Source organism: Parus major, chromosome 4 (genome assembly GCF_001522545.3).
Source record: "Parus major isolate Abel chromosome 4, Parus_major1.1, whole genome shotgun sequence".
Taxonomy (NCBI): Eukaryota; Metazoa; Chordata; class Aves; order Passeriformes; family Paridae; genus Parus; species Parus major.
In genome coordinates, this window is record NC_031771.1 from 9,088,216 (window position 1) to 9,107,761 (window position 19,546).

General features: G+C 37.0%; 1 protein-coding gene across 5 annotated transcripts in view; it reads right to left on the reverse strand.

The window, feature by feature from the left end:
- Nucleotides 1–19,546, reverse strand: part of INPP4B (inositol polyphosphate-4-phosphatase type II B) — a 318,553-nt gene that overhangs the window by 190,886 nt on the left and 108,121 nt on the right. For 4 of the 5 annotated variants that reach the window (XM_033513502.1, XM_033513501.1, XM_033513500.1 and 1 more), the window contains exons 3-4: nt 13,701–13,925; nt 12,028–12,072 (exon numbers count right to left, since the gene is read on the reverse strand). In XM_033513502.1, the coding sequence (XP_033369393.1) occupies nt 12,028–12,072; nt 13,701–13,791 (136 nt within the window). In that variant the 5' untranslated portion in view covers nt 13,792–13,925. Of the gene's footprint in view, nt 1–12,027; nt 12,073–13,700; nt 13,926–19,546 lie in introns of those variants that run through there. The other variant, XM_015624731.1, reaches the window with a different exon arrangement.

Below are 19,546 nucleotides of genomic sequence, written 5' to 3' on the forward strand. Positions count from 1 at the left end.
AAAGTACCATTAGAGTCACGAAAGTCAAGAGCTATCATGCTTTGAGTTATTAAAGATGTTTTCAGTTAATATAATTTTGGCCTAACAACAGAGAGTTGCTCCATTTCTATTTAGTCATTACCATTCTGCACAAGAAGCACCAACTCTATGACTACTACAACCTGTAAATCATTTACTTGCTTTTTGTCTTCCAAATAATCTCTACCCTTTTGGAATTATGAGGTGACTTTACCTTCACAGAGAAAGATACACAAAGAAAGATATGGAAGGAATTCTCCAGGCAATTTTTCATTAAGTGTTTTACATCCTGGGCTGAAGGTTAGAAAAGACCAGCTGCAAAAAGTGACAGTAAAAAAGTTGAAAGCAAACTCCCAACAAGCCAGAGATATCCACGAGTGTGTTTTAAACAGAATACTCTGAACCTACACACAGCTGCTACCTGGCTTTGGAGGTATTTGAAGTCCTCAAGTATTTAAGCTTGGAACTGTAGGAGGTCCCTACACACCTGCAGGTTGGCTCCAGGGTAAATCCCGACTGTCTCAGCCCTGATGACACAGAGCAGCTCCAAGCCCACCCCTCTGGCCCTGTCAGGATCTGAAAACCACACACCTCTCCTGACAGACTCGCACAGCTGCTCGTCCACATTCTGCAAAAAGATCACTGCTGATTTCCTTCACAACACACCCAGAGGGCCAGCTGAAGGAGAATGGGGCCAGTGCCTTTCTAGATTCACTAGATCACTGGACCCGAAAGGGGTCACACACGGAGCAGATCCACAGGTTTAGAATTCTGCCCACCTCTAACATGACAGCTGCAAAACACAAAAAGCTGAAAACAATTACACAAAGAGGAGAAAGACTTGAGAATCTGCTAGTATCTACTCAAAGCTGTCTCACCTTGATTGCAAAATAAGGAAGATTTTCCTGGCAGCAGGCATAGAGGGTACAAAATATAATTATAATTTGGTCTTTCACATATATTTTTTTACATTCCAGTACCACTGAACTCAGGTACCTGTCCATCATCACTCCAGAACTGAGGTCCACCCTACTGGAAAAAGAGCATTAATCACTTAACAGTCATCCTCAGCTTATTTTGTCTTTGACACAAATTCTTTTCTTCACAGAGAAAGGGATAAGAGTTTCAACTCAGGTTAAAAGCCCATTTCAATTTTATTCGTGCCCAACACCACTGCTGCAAATACATGTTTTACTTCAAGATTTTATTTTGAAAACATTTCCACAAATAACTCCTCACATACAGAAAAAAATAAACATAATTTTGCACAAAAATTCATAAAAATGAGCACCAGTAACATATTATCCAGGCCAACAGCAAAACTAATTTAACAATAGCTGACTCTATCCAGTCCTGACCATCTTTGCCCAAAAAAGAAAGGCAATTCAAGCTGCTCTTAAATCTTTTATGGTGTCTTCAGTGTGCCCCACATTACAATTTAATTATGATGCAAGGGTGGAAGTTCCCTAGAACTGCTCAAGTCCACATAGATAGCAATAATTTTAAATAGTCTAATTTCAACATAACTATAAGTGAATATTTAAAGATCCTGAAATTTTTTTAATCACAAGCAAGGTATCAACAACAGTAAGGATCAACAGATACTTTACTGTCCATATACAGTACAGAATGTTGAAAGAGTCCATGTCAAACAAATCACCACCAGCTCTGAGAAGCCTCCAAACTCTTTCTGGAAAATTACATGACAAATTGCTGGCACAGAGATATTCAAATCAGCCTTCAGCTTAACAAGTCCAGCCCCTCTGCCCAAGCAGTGTCAACCACAGCAGGCTGCATCCATTTGGGTGCTCACAACATTCAAGGACAGAGACTTCACAACCTCCCGAGGTCATCTGTGCCAGTGCTGGACCACCCTCACAGTAAAAAAAAATCCCTATCATTCCTGTCCAGTAATTCCAAAATAAAATTTATTTCTTGTCCATGCCTAGAAAAAATCCCAGGACTACAAGGGCCATTAAGCAGCAGCAGAGAAAACTAAGATGTCAGGCACTGAAGCACACAACCAGGGATATTAAAAATGACTCTTCAGCAAACTTAGCGGTACACACCATTTCTTTTTTTAAGCCAATATAAAGTTTAAAATTTTAATGCTACCAGGCTTTGCAGTTTGATGAAAAACACATGGTTTCTAGAAAAAATAGTGTAGTTTTAAAAGATCTGTGAAGAAATCTGTGGAGAAGACCAACATCTATTGCTGACAACTTTGTGCAGACACTGTATAGCTTTTAAGCTTCCCTGACAACAGCATAGTTAAGGAGTTAAGAAAAAAAAAATCTATTGTGTTCAATCCCAGCTTCCTGGGAGGCAGGGAAAGATTGGAAGAAGGCAGCAGGGTCAGGATCGCCATCCAAATCTCAGTTGTAGGTAAGGAAGTCTTATAGAGCTTTCTATAACAACAAAGGAACAGCTCATCCTTATTTGGCTTGTTGCTCCCTGTGTACAAATATCTGCAAAAGAAAACATTCTCAATAAGGATCTAAATAGTCCTCTCCATTCAGACAAGTTTCATGGACCCACAGAGAAGTCAGTCATAAATTTATTTTGTACCAGGTAAGCACAAAGCCATCTAGTCACTTAGGGGCTGTCCCTGTGGATGTGTGGTGATACAATGGGACAGTGTGCTCAGGGCCATTCTCACTGCAAAGATGCTGCCCAGAAAACCTCCTTCCATGGCAGGAAAGCAGAAAACTGCCAGGTAGAAGACCACGGTTCTTCCCTTCTCAGCTCAGCCACTGAACTGCCACATCTTCTCCCACTTGCTCTCTTTCTGCTACTCCAACATCCCAAAGCCTGAAGGGGTAAAGGAAGTGCACACATTTGTGTAAGTGCAAACAAGCCCCCTCCAAGTCAAATCTTAGTCAGACCTACCACACCTATATGGGAGCAGTCCTAGGGAATCTGAAGAGCCTCATTTCACACAATCAGGTTCAAATATTGAACTGGAAAGAACACATAGACCAGCAAGACAAATAGGAAAAAGTATGCACAGCAGGAGGTGTATTTTTGAGAGAAAGCAGGAAGAAAAAATAATGATGAAAAAAAGAGCAGCAGCGTGTGCCAAAAATAACTTTTCTCTAACACAGTGATCTTTAATCCTACTTTCCTATGAACTGACTTAAAAATACCCTGGAAACAGACGTTTTCCATTTCATTAAAATAATTGAAAAAATTAATGTCACATTCAGCAGAACACCCAATAATTCAAAAGCCAAGCACTATGCTTGTGAAAATACTAAAGGACAAATTAAGTAATCCAATGAGTTATTTGTTGGTGGTTTATTAACACCCAAGTGAGAAAAACTTTATATGAAAGCTCCATTTTGAGAGAATTGCCTTAAATGTCTATGTATGTCTATAAATTCTTAGGTAATTCTGGAGCCCTTTTCCTACATTCTGGAGCCTTACAAATTATCATTATATTACTGATAGCTATGAGTGTTTTACCTCAAAAACTAGAAATAGTTCAGGCAAAGCAGCATGGAATGAGGTAGATGAACCTGTGTGAAGATTGAGCTCTTGTAATTGATCTGTTTCTAGCACCCTGCCTCACTGGGATACTGAGCTGGCACCCCTCTTCACAGAAAGCATAACAGTTTTCAGCATAGACACAATCTTATCTCCAAAATTTTGGATAAAAGGAATTTTGCAATCATGAGACAACAATTGCAAAGTCCAGGAGAAAAACATTCCATAGACACAAAAAGCAGCATTTTCAGAAAAAGATTGATTTTTAAGAAGGTTACCGATTTTATTTATTTAAGGTTTGAAAAAGAAAGTTCCTTACTAGTCTTATCCTCCTTTTTTAACCCTGGACTTATAAATGCAGCAGTTTTCTAACTGACAAGATTTCAGAATTTATACATTCCTGACAGAATTTAATCCATTATCAGCTGCATCATTTGAGAGCTAAGATGATAAACCCCTGTCTCACAAAATGGCTAAATTCCAAAAAACCCTTTCAACTGTTAAATAGCTTTTCAAATTCAGATATCTACAAACTCCTCTCTAAACAGACTAGCCATTGCTATTCAAAATGTATCTCTAGATAAGTGTTTATATCAAAACATGTGAAAGTTGCTGTGAAAATCTTTATGCTATTAGATTTAAAAGTTCCCCTTAGTCACAGCCCTGATTTATACACACCTGTATTTTCAAGGTTGTAAACCACATTCTCCTGGTAGCTCAAATACAATTTTTTTCTTAAAAGGAAAAGCAAAAGCTTCTGGAAACAGGAAATCCTTCAATTTCATGGAGCAGAATGGAAGAAAACTGCCTGAAACTCAGTTTGCACTGGGTTTAATATTGATACTCAAAACATCCTCATGCTTACTGCTTGCATCAGCACATCAGCAGATTTCTGTAAATCTATCACACTGGAATACACTCAGACAGTAATGATTTGCTTGCTCATGCTGGTTCATCCTCTGCTCTGACCCACTTCAGAGCAAATAAACATCCCTGCATTTAATGAGCCCACTGCGGGGACTAACTTTTACATAGCACCCTGTAATGTAGAATTTTAATCTCTAACACCTACACAGAAATTGATTTACACAAGTCAAAGTTGGTTAATGAAAATCATTAAGTATCAATGGATGCTGACAAGTTGGAATTATTTCTGTGACTGTGGGGTACCCCTGCCCAGGGAGGCAAAGATTTCGTTTCAGATAAGCAGTGTTAAAGTGAGATGTGTGGTTTTAAAGACCAGGAAAAATAAATTCCACCCTCTGCCTCTGGGGATGGGCCCTGTGAGCCCAGGAAGAGTTGCCCCAACCCCAGACCCTCATGGGGTGGCAGCCCAGGATGTTCTGATTGGTTCTGTGCTCCTGGAGCTTCTCCCTTCCTATGTCCCTATTAGACCCCAACTTTAAACTCCAATGTGGGTCAGTCCCTCCCATAAAACCCCTACCCTGCCTCTATTCTGGGCTCTCTGTCTCTGGATTTAAGCTGAGTTTGTTTCTGTGTTGAATAAATGGTTTCCCGAGATCAACCAAGCAGAAACACGTCTCGTTGAGTCCCATGTTGGTCACCAGAATCCATAACCTCCCTGGACTTCATCCTGCAGCTACAGCAGAATGCAACATGTGACTACTTCTACTAGGAATTGCTTAGTGACACAGAAACCAAGTAGGTAACACACAAAAATGAGTAATGCTACTCTAGATATAATGGGTTTTCAGCAACAAAGCAAATTTTCCTATTTATGGACTACATAGAATAGATATCTATATAACTCTCTATATAGATAATTCCATGAAGAACTCTATTTAACTGTAAAGTACATGGTATTATAAACAGAATTTTCAGTTTCTCTTAACATGCAAGATGCAGAGAGAACGCTAACTGTACCATAGATATTACCAACAGATTCCCATCTTTCATTATTGGAATTTTTGAGTCCTTGCATATTAAGCCCTACAATTAATACAGATTAATATTTAAGGATCATGACAGCATCCTGCTTCTCTAGCTGCAATGCAAATGAAGATGATCCCTGCCCTAAGGGGATTGAAGGATAAATTTCTAGAATTGCAATGCCTACAGGTACAGATTTAAAAATCCAGCCTAATTCTCTAGGACTCAAACCCACTTAACCTGAAAAAATACCAAACAAGTATATGAGTTTTTGAAAAGGATTCTGGGTTTGAGCTTTTTGGGGTATGTGTCCATGCCACACAGACATCCTACCCCACACACACCCCATTTCCTCAATTTTTTTTTTCCCTACATTACCAAGTCTTGATGGTAGTATCTAGGCAGTTTTGGGCTTTTTTTTTTTCCTGACAGAGTATGCAACATGCGAAATTCAGGAGTCATGCTTTAAAGAGGTGCAGAGTGACGACGGAGCAGTGCTTCTGAAAGCCGCCTATTTAAAAACCCCAAACAGTAAGGTTCAGTGTGGCAAGGGCTATCACAGAATCCAAAAAGCCTCCTTTAAAGTACTGTGGGAGGAGAGGTGGATAAAAAATTATGTGGGGTACTGGCAAATCTGCTCTCAAATCACTTTTCAGCAGTGTTCACGCAATGTCTGCATATAGCAAAGAAAGCTTACTGTGAGTGCCAGAGAATGCAGGAGCAAGAAGAGCAAGAAGAGCTGACTCTCCTCAGGGGTCAGTAACTCAACATCACTCAACAATTTGTTGGATATGCATTATCCATCATCAAATACTGATTGCAAAAAGAAGTGACAGCATGATGTGAAAAATGATAGGCATTCACTACCTTAGAACTTTTTTGGAAGACTGTTTCACATGTTGCTTTATCTGCACTGAAACGAACTACAAGTTAACTCAAGTTCTCCTGATGAAGTGGGGAAAGAAGAAATTCCTGCAATAGTTACTGCAAAAACATTACAAGTGCTAAGTCAAAACATGCCAACACAGTCTCAGAGTGGGCTTGAATTGCTCTCTCTTTGGGAGGATTCCTTTCAGTCAAAAAAAGGACTCATCCTAGCAACACTGAGTTACTAAGAATAAACTGAATTTAAGGCATCTTATGCTACAGTGCAAGTCTTAAAGCAGACAGAAGTCAAATAAGTAGGTCCCAGAGGAAAACAAGAGCATTCTTTCCATTCACGTGGTAGCTTTTCTACATCCTGAATCTTTTCTGTTCAGTTTAAATTTAAATTAAATGAATTTATATTAATTAATTTAAATTAAATCAAAGTAAATATTTTATTTACTATTTTTTGCTGGGATGTAACTGTATCTAATATGCATCAGTAAAACTAAGGTAAAAAAAACCTGATTAGCTGGTTTGGTGGAAGACGGAATTTATGTGGGACCAGAACAAACTCAAGTAAAATTCAGCAAATTGTTACAACAACAAAGAAAAAAATGAACAAATAACATAAAATTTAAAACTTACAAACCCAGCCTTTGTTTTTATATTTTTTCTGCTATTTCTAACATGGCCATTACAACTTGTTTTGAGGATAAATACCTCTCACCAATAAGTTACAGTATCAGTTTGATACACAGAGAAATTATCACTTTTAAGATTTACTCAAAAGTGTGATGATGACTTTTTTACAATTTTATTTGGCTAACACAAAAAAGCACCATTTATTCACCAACTCGTAAGTTGATGAAGCAGAAGGATAACCAAGTGGGGAAATTCTACTAGGATCAAGACTGGCTTCAAGTCTGTGGTAAGGATAGAGCAAGCCTTTCTGCTTATCATTCTTCCAGGAACAGCTGCTGCTGAAAAAGCTACAGATTATGTTTCAGAATTGGAAAAATCATTTAGTCGTGCTCTTTGAGCAGCACTGATGTACCATTTATGTTTAGTATGCAGAGGTAAATCTGCTTCAAGACCTTTTCCAAAGGGAAGGCATCACTATATCACTTGGGAAAAATAAGATTGTAGAGAATAAAATCTTCTGCATTTACAGGTAGACTGCTTTTGCATCAACCCACTATTTGGTAAAAGGAATAAACAAATAACCTAGAATTTTTTAATTTTAATTCTTTCAAGCACTTTCTCAAGTTTTCTGTGAATTGTGCACTATTTAATGAGATTTTGTAAAAACATAATCATAAGATTTACGTTACTCTACACTTTGAAAAGTACCTAGAATTTACTCAACAATACAACAGTACAGTCCATCAAAATTCACTGCCCTAATATATTTGCAAAAAAAAAGAGCACTTTTGGAAATGTCAGACAGGTGCTGTCATTAAAGTTACCACCTGAATATGCTACAATATGTGCAGAGACATTCCTTTCTATACAGCTATTTTGGTTACTATTGCTATACTACAGCCATCATATCCCTTGCCCTCTCTTCACAACTCTAAGCAATTAGACAAATGCAAAAACACTAAAATTGTGTTGGTTATTGAGAGAGTAACTAACAAACTTATTTCCTTTTTTTCTCTAATTTATTTCTCCCTATTAACATCATGTTCATTACCAAGTTCATGTTTGAGCACTTAGACCAATTGTGCATTCAACCCTGCTCCCTCATTTTCCTGATTGTTGCAGTTTTCTTGTGCTGCTTTGCCAGTTCACTATCAAATACCCTTAGAAGTACAAGCTCTTGAAAACTTCACTATAGTGTTCATCAATATGCACAATATAATTTATCTCCCATAACTATTGCCACATACTTCAGCTGGGCTCACATACTTCACATTGATTTATCACAGCTACTTTGAAGTCAGGAACCCACAACATATTTAGTTAGATGTGGGACTCAAGGGCTAGGATATTTTAGAGAAGCAACCAAGAAGAGTAGCTTCAAAATAAACATCTATATAAGATCTAACCCTGCACACTTCAAAGTCATGGGAAAGATTTTTATCAGTTTCACTGGTTTGTTATCCAGGACCAGTATCTGGTTTCAGTCCTTTTGCTCTGCTCTTCCTCTCTACTCAGCACCCTGCACAGGCTGTCATATCCTACCTCCTAATGCTTCATGGAACTGAATGCAAAGGCACCCAAAATGCCAGACAAAAAGAGAGGGTTTGCAAAATTAAACTTAGCAGCAGCTACAAAGTTCAGAAATCAGCCATATTTCCAAAAAGTCCCCAGGAACATAAAACTTTAAAATCTTTGTCTAAAGAATGTTCTGAATCCAAAGCTATGTTACAAGACAGGCATACTCCTGAAAATGCTGAGTGTATTGCAGCGGAAAACTGTAATTCAGGTGAGCTTTATTCTTTGCTTTAACCTCAGGGAAAAAGAAAAAAAATGCCACTTTATTGAACTTTAAAATAAGATAAGACAATATTTAGACATTTTATGAAGAGAATGCTTTCCAGAGTATTATGGGCATAGGATGTTGCAGGGTAACTACCACAACAAAATACAAAACACTAGGAAGAATTTAGACATCATTATTTCAAAATTTAGTTACCAGAACTTCAAACACTGAGCAGTAGCATTTAGATATAATGTCCCTAAATAAAACTCATTTATTAGGCAGCACCCAAATATTATTTAAAATATTTTGTTTTAGTTATTGAAGTTCCATTTCTGAATGATATTTATTAACCAACAAGTAAAAAGAGACTGAAACTAAAATTATGAGATGTTACAATTTTTTTATATATTTAAACCTATTTGTATATCAACTGATATAAGCAAATGTCTATTTGCATATATATGTATAAGTATGCTACTTAACTAATAATAATATTGATTCTAAAACAAATATGAACAAAATTATAGGCATAAGCCATTCTTTCATGGCTAGAGACCAGCTTTATACATCATTAATTGTTAGATTTGCCTTCCAAATTCTAAATGCCAAATACCAGCCTAATGAAGCTGAAATGTCTTTACAGAACCCTAAGACTTGGTTACCCAAGCCAGGCACACATCATAGCTGTGGCACTTGCTTGCAGCAAATTCCTCCCTCATCCCTGCTTACCATGCTCTGGGTCATCTCAGAGAGAGATCTTGGAAGTCCTTGATTAGCTAAAGTGAATGCCAAGTCTTTAATTAGACAAAATCCCTTAAAGGATAGTGTCAGTCAAGCAGTGTCGCTGGCCTGCCAGCAGCAGTGGTATTCCCCAGGGGCACAGGCCAGGCTGCAGATCCCTTCCAGCCCTGCCAGTAACCAGGTGAACAGCACAAGGTCATCTCCACTGCCTGCCCTTGCCAGGGGAATTTTAACTGGTTGGCCCACGCAGCACATGCATCCTTCCCAGCTCAATTGTCCATCAGCAAGAGGTGTCTGCTGTACATTTGTACAAACAAATAGCACACTGCTGGTGACTGGGGTTGGTAGAGCAAGGAAGTGTTGGTATGGGAATGTTGATGTTCCAGTAAGAAGGATAACTGCTAAGAATTTCATTGACTGTTCAGTTACTAAAGGTGGACTCCTCTAATGCAAATGTGTTATGCTTAAATACTTAGTACTATTTAAGGATGACTAAGAATCACCTTTATACAATTGCCTGTGTTGCCAATATCCCTGACTTCTGACTCTGGACAAAACCAAGAGGTTTATGCTGCTACTCCTATTTGTTACCTGAGCAGCAGCAGGAGCCAGTGTATAAGATCCTTCACAGGGCTGCAATGACTCAATCAATAACGCTGCAGAACAAATCACAGAACATAAATGCCTACTAGAAACAGCCCAATGCAAAACACAAACACTGAGTGAACAGAGATCCATCCAGCACAAGCCCAAACAAGTCTGAAAATGCCTTTACTTTGTTTTTACACTTCTGCCTGCTGGGGCACATTTATCACTGAAAGCAACTTCTCCTGAAGCACTGCTCATCTAATTTGCAGTCAGTGCCTGTAGCACCTTCCTTCCTCTCCTACGCTACACCAGAGTGGAAGTTTGTTATTGCTGGAACACTGCAATTACTGGCTCTGCCCAAATACTACAGCCATATCACCTATAAAATGTAAATAGAAATGCACAGAAAAGTTAAATCCACTCTTAACAATTATTATACCATGGTGATTCCCCCCAACAGAAAATGAGGTCTTTGTTCCATGCCAACATTTAGCAATTTCTGCAGAAATAGTCTATGCAGAAAAAAACCCCATGACTTACTCAAGAAAATTTTTTGTAATGCCGTAACTATCTAATTTTTTAAAAGACATACAGAAAAAAATACATAGAAAAAAATTAAGGTATTCTAAAAATGGTTGTATCAATTAGAACTGCATCTGTCCCAAAGGGCACAGTTTTAAGGCATCAGCTTTTCAGTCAGTGTAGTTGCAGCAGAACACAAGCTGAGTGTAACCCAGTTCCAAGGACAAGGCCAGGAAAGAGGGTCCCAAAATACAAGGGGCAGAAACAGAACTTGCAGTCACATCACTGATGATGAGCAAACATCCTGTTTACTGTGTTTGGGGTTTCTGAAGGACATTTGTTTGTAGACTATTTAAATTCTCCAAGTAGTGGAGTCTAATTGATATTTGTACAATATTCTGCTTACAGTTATCTATATTTCAACCTCCCCTTTACACTTTTTTGCAACAGATGTTATGAAAGTTTTTATACCAGAGTAAATTTAACAAATACTGAGTAACGCTGAGTTAAAGTTTCTCAGTGTATGGCTACACAATGTCAGATAAATATTCGCAGGTCACATGGATATAAAAATCATAACAAATTTGACCGTTTCAGTTGAGAATGCAGAAGGCACATATCAAATATTTCAAAAGCTACACTATTTGTGACTACACAGGAGCAGGGAATAATCACAGGGTCATTTCAGTTGGCAAAGACCCTGAGGAGAGTCCAGCCACTAATCAACTAAACCTAATTATCATTCTTATTTCCCACACAGAATTATTGTGTTTAGTGCTTCTACAGCAAATAATTATTTCACTTATTATTTCAAAGGCTTCAAAGATTTTGCACTGAAAGAACAGTGAAAAGTAGCCAAGCTTGTTTTGCACAATTTGGGCTGACATATTGTGCTCCTTGACCTTGTACTGCAAATATACCATTATTCAATTAGATTGCTTCGCTTACTGAGAAATCTGAATCATTCTGTACCCTCTAAATGGAGGGAGAAGCTTGAGCTGATAGAACATCTCCCAAAACAATTTTGTTAGATACTATAGCAATATATAGTTCTCATATGCCAATTACTTATACTAAGTATAAAATGTCAAATTCAGGTAAACATTTACATTGCCCCTTCACTACCAAATATATTGCATTTAGATTAAAGTTTGTTGTAAAGCAACAGTACTTTTATCTGAACACTGTTTCAAATACTTCAAATTAAATATCTTTTGCCAAAGAAGTAGCATTTCCCAAACTATATCCACAAAGCTGTTGGGCAGATTTTCAGCCTGGTAGTGCAGCACAGCATTAGAGAATTCAATAAACCTTTAGCCATTCCAGCCAATTAAGAAACTAAAATCAGCATTTCAAAAGACATGCAAAGGCACTTCTCCCACCTAGATCTTCATTTTTTCAAACATGTCACATGTTACACTGTATAACACTATATATATAAAACTTACACACAGACATTATAAGTCAAAAAATTCAAAATTGTATCTTACCAAGACTGAATTCCAGCTTTGGCTCATTTGCAATTCTCTGAATACCTTAAAAGGTCAAGAAAAAATATTAGAGATAATTTGATTTCCACGTCTTGCTTTTTAATACATAGTAAAATTTTCACATGCCTGTAACTACTGCTATTGCCTCTGACATAATATCATAAGTTAGAAACACATGGTCAAAGCAAACTTGGATGAAATACTTGCCTGAAAAAGGGCTAGTTTTGAAGAAAACTTCCTTCTTAATAGAAACTTTCTGTTGCTCGGAAAGGAAACTAGGAAAAAACCCCAGGCTTTCATGAACGGGTTACTTGTAAGATTTTCAGTCACAACAACTGACTACGTGTATGTTGGAAAAACTAATTTTTAAGTAGTCATCACATTAAAAACAAACCCCATGTTTTGTAAAAGTAGGTAAATCAGGTTAATATAGTAAAATATAAACACATTATTGATCTACAGACAAACTTTAAAGCAATAAACCCAACTTCTTTTTGTTGGAAAATAAATGTATTAAATTGTCTTCTCAAGCAGTAGGGACGGGAACAGTTTAATCCATGGTGAAACTATGTTCTATTGCATATTTTACTGCAGAGGGCAACATTTTCTTGTGCTAAAATAAGGGAGTGAACCACAGAGATGCAACGAGAGAAACACAGGAAGCAAGGAGGGACAGGTGAATAACACTGAGTTGCCCACCTGATGCAGAAAGCAATTGGATGACAGCTACAGTTTTAATGAACTTGTAAAAATTGAACTATTTCTTCTTAACATTTTTCTACTGTCTCCAGTAAGCATTATTAATTATTGGTCAGTATTGAAGAAATTGGTCAGATGGAAAGGATTGAGTTAGTATATGAACTGGAACAAGATTTTGTTTAAAAAATAATTTTAAAAACTCACAAACAAAAAAATCACCCCAAACTTATAGCTGTGTCTGCTCCATAAAAACTTGATGCTGCTAAATCTGGATTCACATTATTCTCATTAGTGTAGCTATTCATTCACATCTGTGTGAGAAAAATTACAGCTGCAGAGCTTAGAAAGGTCAAAAAGAAAAATAAAAGTTGTTTGGTTTTTTGTTTTGGATTTATTTTTTTTAATGGAGCGTTAACAAACTTCTGAGGTGAACTCTACAACTAGGCCTGAAGCCATGAATACACTGGATACAGAATTGATTAAGTGACCAGGCAACTGAAATACAGTCTTCTGACTCCAGTGCACCCAATACAACTCATCATCTGGCTACTTGTACTCAAATCCCCGGAGTGCTTTTACATCACATAGAACAAGTCTGTGATACTAGTTTAAGTATCACTAAAGGTTTATACATTTATCAAAGTTATCAGACTATATTTCAAACAGTAGCCCATATGCTCATATAGGACACAAAAGAGAAAAAAAAATAGTTTAGGTCTTATGAAGAAAATAGGTTAGAGAAAAAAAACTCAGAAACCACACATTTGTTCCCCTGAAGGTTATGTGTATAAACCAAAATATATCAGGGAAAAAAAATTAAAGACAATTTTCATCAGTTTATTTCCTCTAGACTGCACTATGTCAAACAAGAAGCTGAACAGTATTTTGTACCCTGCTTGTGACACTATCTGAACTGCCACAGAGACTGGGCTGCCTTTATTGTACCCCTCCACAAAATGAGTATGTGCACTTACTTGTAAACTGGGGCTCTCCTAGACTGTCTAACTGGGATGAAGGGAGAAACTGTCGTGCTTCATCTGATGATCTCTCCTCTTTGATTTCCATGATCAGCCTCCGGAGCTGCTGAATTTTATTCCACAAACAATCTGAGTTCGCCTCTCCCAGTGCCAGAGCCCAAGATTCACAGTCTGGCTTTGATGTGGCTTCAAGGTAAAGATCCGGTTCTCCACTCTGAAACTCTGCACTCAGAAAACATGAAAGCATCTCTTAGGAACTGTAATTGGAAAGGGAGATAATGGAAATACTGATGTCACAAACAATCAAAACAACCATATACACACTTATCTTCATTGTCACAGAGCCATGCAGCCCCATCCACCTCTGGAGTCACACCCTTGCTCCTTCAGACTCGGTGCAGTACTAAACATATCCACAGAGTTCTAAAATCAGTTAACAGATGGCTAAATTGGGTGGCAAAAATCAAACCAAAATGGGAAATCTTTTTCCAGCACAGATTCCACAGCCTAGCAGGCAGCTCTCAGAACTGCTAACTTGAAAAATAATTTGATTTAACAAGGGCAGCTGACACAGTTCTGTCAGACAGTAGGATTCACCAGAATGAATTTGTCCATCATCTCTTCTATTAAAAATCTCCATTATGCTCAGTCTCTCATTCATCCTTGCCAGAATAGAGATCAGGAACACATAGAGATAATTTAGCACAGCTCCTCTGTGAAGATTCAACAGGTTGTATGGGGGTGCTTCTGACCTCATTACTATCCACATGTCATTTGCTGTTCTGCCTGGAGTCTAATTGCTTAATGATCAAATTTTCTGAGAACAGGAGAAAGGGTGGGGGAGGTGAAACTCCCAAGGAATGCAGGTAAGTAGCAAGGGTTGGTCATTTGATTAAAATTAGAACAGGAAGGAAAAAAAACACCCCTCAGGCATTTAAAATTCTGCAGTATAGATGGCTTCACAGAGTCACAAATTCAATGTGACATTTTGTGCAACACACACCAAGAAGAGCAAACTGGGAAAGAAAGAAAATCAATGCTTCTTTAAAACAAGTTACCAACTAATTTAGAAACATAAAACTCTGTAAAATACCTGTGCTATTGTATTATCAAGGACTGAAGTATTTAATTGGGCATCAAAACAATTCTGAGGTAAATCAGCCATATATAATATCACTGGATGAAACAGAATGCTGAAAGGTTTTCATACTTAGTTTGAAAATCCAAAGAACATAGAAAAGTTCTCTTCCATACAATATGAATTTAAATTCCTTTTACTGCCTTGAGTATCTAACCTTGGGCACTTGCACACATGTTATTCTAAACGTGTTTGCATTTCATAAACTGAGCATCTGCCAGTTACAATTACCTCTGCTTTTATGGTTATGGAGGGGATAAAAGATGAAACCTCAGGTTTGGAAGGCTCTGAAAACTGTACACAAATCCCTGTGGAGGTGGGACAAGATTTTTCTCTGGGCTGGATCTAAGGAAATCTAACTGTGAGGGTGCAGATGCTGCTAAAAATGCTGGGCAACATTTAGTGTATCAGTTGGATCATAGATTTCATGAGGAAAGACTGGAAAGAGAAACAAAGTGGAAACATCTGCTTCAGGAGCAAATAAAAAACTAATGAGGATTCAAATGCTTATCTCTAAGCCTGGGTCAGTCAGAAAAAACTTACTATTTTATACTGAAAAAAGTATTCAGTTCTTGAGTGAAGAATATTCAAAATCTTAGGGAGCTGCAGATATTCATTAGATCCTGTTTTCAGACAAGATCTGTTCTTGAGCAACCAAACCTGACCAAGCTGAGCTCTGCTGTTTCTCAAAGTTGACTGAACAGACAGAGGAGATTTAGCTGTAAACCCTCCTGTAGTCTGGTACTTCATGTGAGCCATGAGGGCAGTAACCTTCAGAAAGACCAGTATTTAGAAGAGAAGAGCTGATAACTTTTCTGTTTCTCTGGTAAGGTCTGTACCAGCAGAGTGCTCTACACCCTTCTGACATCTATGAGTCAGAAGTCTGTCATATTTCATAGTTGGAGCTACTAGTGGAAAACTGAAAGGAAAGGCATGTAATCAACTAGCATAAAGATCAAAATTAACTAATTCACTTTAATTTTTAAAAAAGAAACCATAAAATACAAAAAAAACCCCAATCAAAATCAAACAAAACAAACAAAAAATAAACAACAACAAAAAAAATCCTCCCCAAAAGCCACCAAGAAGCACACACACAAAAAACAAACCACAAAATTAATATCTGCTTATACCATTCAACCGTTAAAAGCACAAAAACACAGACAATTTAAATAAAAGCAGTTTGGATATCCAAAATACCTTAGTGAAGGAAAATCATCGGGGAAACAATCAACACTCAACAGCCAAAATACAAATATAAAAAAGATGTTCATTTCTTCCTTGAAATGGAAATAGGAACAGTAATCTTGCCTTGAAATATCCTACCAAAGCTAGATAAAAAACATCTGGTTTGGGAGGAAATCAACGTTTTTCAATTGAAATCATGCTATTTATATTTACTTCTTAGCTGTAAAAATCAGCCTGCCACACTCAAAAGGCATAGTGAATCATCATTAATATGCATGGGACCAGAAATGGAAGTGAAATGCAGAAGGAGTGGGCATAATTCACTGTATTCTGATCTAACAGGTGCCAATTTTGGGATGTGGAAATTCATTCTAAACTATCACTTCAAAACACTAGTCTTCTATATTTAGATCCTTGGAGTACTTTGACAGCTAAATTAAATTCTGAAAAGCATATGAAAATACCTGAAAAATACTCATCATTGCAAATGTAAAAAGTTTCATTGTGCAGATCCAACAGTAGGTAATTACCTATTTTCCATTCTGTTTCAACGCGCGTTATCACAACATGGTTTGTGTTGGAAGGGACCTTGAAGATCATTTAGTCCAATCCCCCTGCCCCTGCACAGGAACATCTGATAGACCAGGTTGATGAAAGCCCCACCCAACCTGCCCTTGAGCACTGCCAGGATGGGACATCCACAACTTCTCTGGGCAGCCTGTGCCTTTCCCTCACCATCCTCACAGTGCAGAATTACTTCTTAATATTTAATCTAAACTTGTTCATTTATATATATAGTTTAAACCTACCCCCCTTGTCCTATCAGTCCCTGGCCTTGTAAACAGTCCCTCTCCAGCTCTTCTGTAGATCCCCCTTTAGGTATTGGAAGGTTTAAGTACCAAAAGTCATCTTACCGGAGGAAACACAACATGAAAAATAAACACTGGTAAAAAGGTCTGTTCCAACGAAGGCATGCACAGGTTTATTTATGTAATAAAGATCATAATCTGTTTTCTCTTCTCCTTCAAATAAATCAGCTGCATACAGTACTCCCTAACAAGCTCAGACATTTAATTCCAAATATCAGTAGGGGGGAAAAAATTTATATGAATCCTTCCCAAAATGAAACTAATAGACACACAAATGTAATGAAGGCCTCAAATGAATGGCAGACATATCGGAGGAGTCGCATAATTAAATAAACACTTGTTACTCCATGTTTTATTATGATATTAACATTTAAATAAATAATAGATATATTAATTCATAAAAATATAAATAATAAACCTAAATGCAATAGTATTTCATAGGTGGACAAAAGCACTTCATACTTTACTGCTAAGTTATCATAGAACACAAGCACCATTTGCTATACTGTTACTGCTGACAGGAGTTACTATGAGTTTTGGAAAAAAAACAACTATCTTTTTTAAACATTTACTGATGACCTCAACAACAACAGTGCCTTCTCTAGTTTGCACTCCTGGTTTTACTGTTGTGATATAATTTTTGAACAGGATGACATGTAAGATTTAAGAACATACAATACTAAGAAAATTTTCTATCTACTTGTTAATCTGCAATGTAACAATAGCAGAACAATAATCCTCTTCTTCATCTGGACATCCCCAATGGGGTTTCAAATTCATAAACCCAGGGGAAGCCCTTCAAAAAATTAAACACAATGGTTTTTTTTGCAGAACAAACTTTGAACTTATTAGTCCTAAACTGAAAGGAAAATTATATATTGTTGCATCTTGATCCTCTTCATTTCAGTATCAGAGACCCCACAGAAGGCAACACCTGACGATGCAGATAATGGAAAGCAAACAGGTCTATGCACAGAACCTTTTCTGGTCTGTTCACCAGCAACTCTTTGCTGAAGCATGGTCTCAATGAGACTTTCTCCCACAGAAGTCAGCATAGAAAGTTTTTGTCCCACAGCACTTGTGCCACTCAAATAATGCAACACCCCTGCTCAAAATGACTGCTGTCAGCATATACAGCTAACACATTCCCAGTGGCAATGTAGAAATTTCCACTTTCCCAAGTGGAAAGCCTTTTCTATTCTAACCCAACAGCTTAAAATTAGAAATGTCATTTGATGTTAGTTCCTTCATCCTCAGGAAACTTTTCCGTCTTTACATTATTTCATAATAAAATTTGTTTTTCCCAAGTTTTTCAATTTAACAATAGCAATTGCCTCTTTTCCCTCTAAATACTTATATAATTCAGTTGTTTTAAAAAGAAAAACAAACTTCTTGCTAAAAATGTCTGAGTGACATTTCTCTAAATTTTTAAGAGTATTTTTATTGCAATTTTAATCACAATCTTTTACACAGAAACTTTAGTTTGTGTTAATTCACAAAAAAACTTCAGACAGCTATTGAACCTGACTCTTGCCTTTCAAAAGACTGCAGTTTAATGGAAAGGCTTTCAAAATAAAAAACATAATAAAATAAAACTAATTTCCACTTTGGTTTTACATCTTATTTGCTTGCTATTAACTTTCTATATTTTTAAAAATATTTTATTGATTTATTTTAATAAAAAGGTAAAAGTGACAGGAAGACTGATATTCTTTGGCTTGCTTTACTTTCCTTCATGAGAGTTTAAGCATAACACCATGTTGAACAAGACAAAGAATAAATTACTGGGATAATTCAAATTAATAAAATGTACAAAGCCCATGGTCAACATCTGCAGTGACAGCCTTGACTTTTTTGGAGGACCACTATTTCTCCTGCTATGCTAATAAGCAAAGTAAGAGTTCAAACAGACTAAAGGTTGTCTGTATCTTTTCAGGCAGCAGCAAAAAAGTAATTCTCAGCTCAACTGCTAGCTCAGCAGAGGAAAATGGTTAAGAGTATCAATGAGTCACTGACACTCTAAAATATAAAGCACCATCACAGCTAACCACCATATGCTGTAACAAAAGTAGAAAGGAAGCTTTGATACGTAAATTATATCCACAGGATATTTCTAATACAGATATCAGAGGCTTTTAATTCACAAAGCTGTCTGAATTCTATATGCTGATGCATTTCATGTTCAAATTAGTACTGATGAAATCATCCTGTGATTACTCATGATGCTATGTTAATCTTTCTTTGGGAGTTATATTTTCAATCAAAGATAAAGAATTTAATTAAATTTTTTTATCTTCAGTGATTTTTTTTTTTAAATTTTGCAATGCTGAAATAAACTTATATAAGTTACTATTATAAGCTCCATTTAAGTCCCTATAGAACCTCACCAAGAGTGTATTTGAAATTAATATAGCATGATGCCCCAGGCTGACTAGTGCAGTACAACACTCCATTTCTTTTAATACCTTTCAGCTTCCACACGTCACACTATTTCTACCCTTTCATTAAATACCACACTTATATTGGAAGAAATGCAAACCACACAAATATTTGAATACCACAATGGTATCTCAAGATCCCTGAACAAATACACTGCAGCATTCACTGAAAGTTCAAGGGTGGCCTTTACAAAGCAGTGGACTACTACT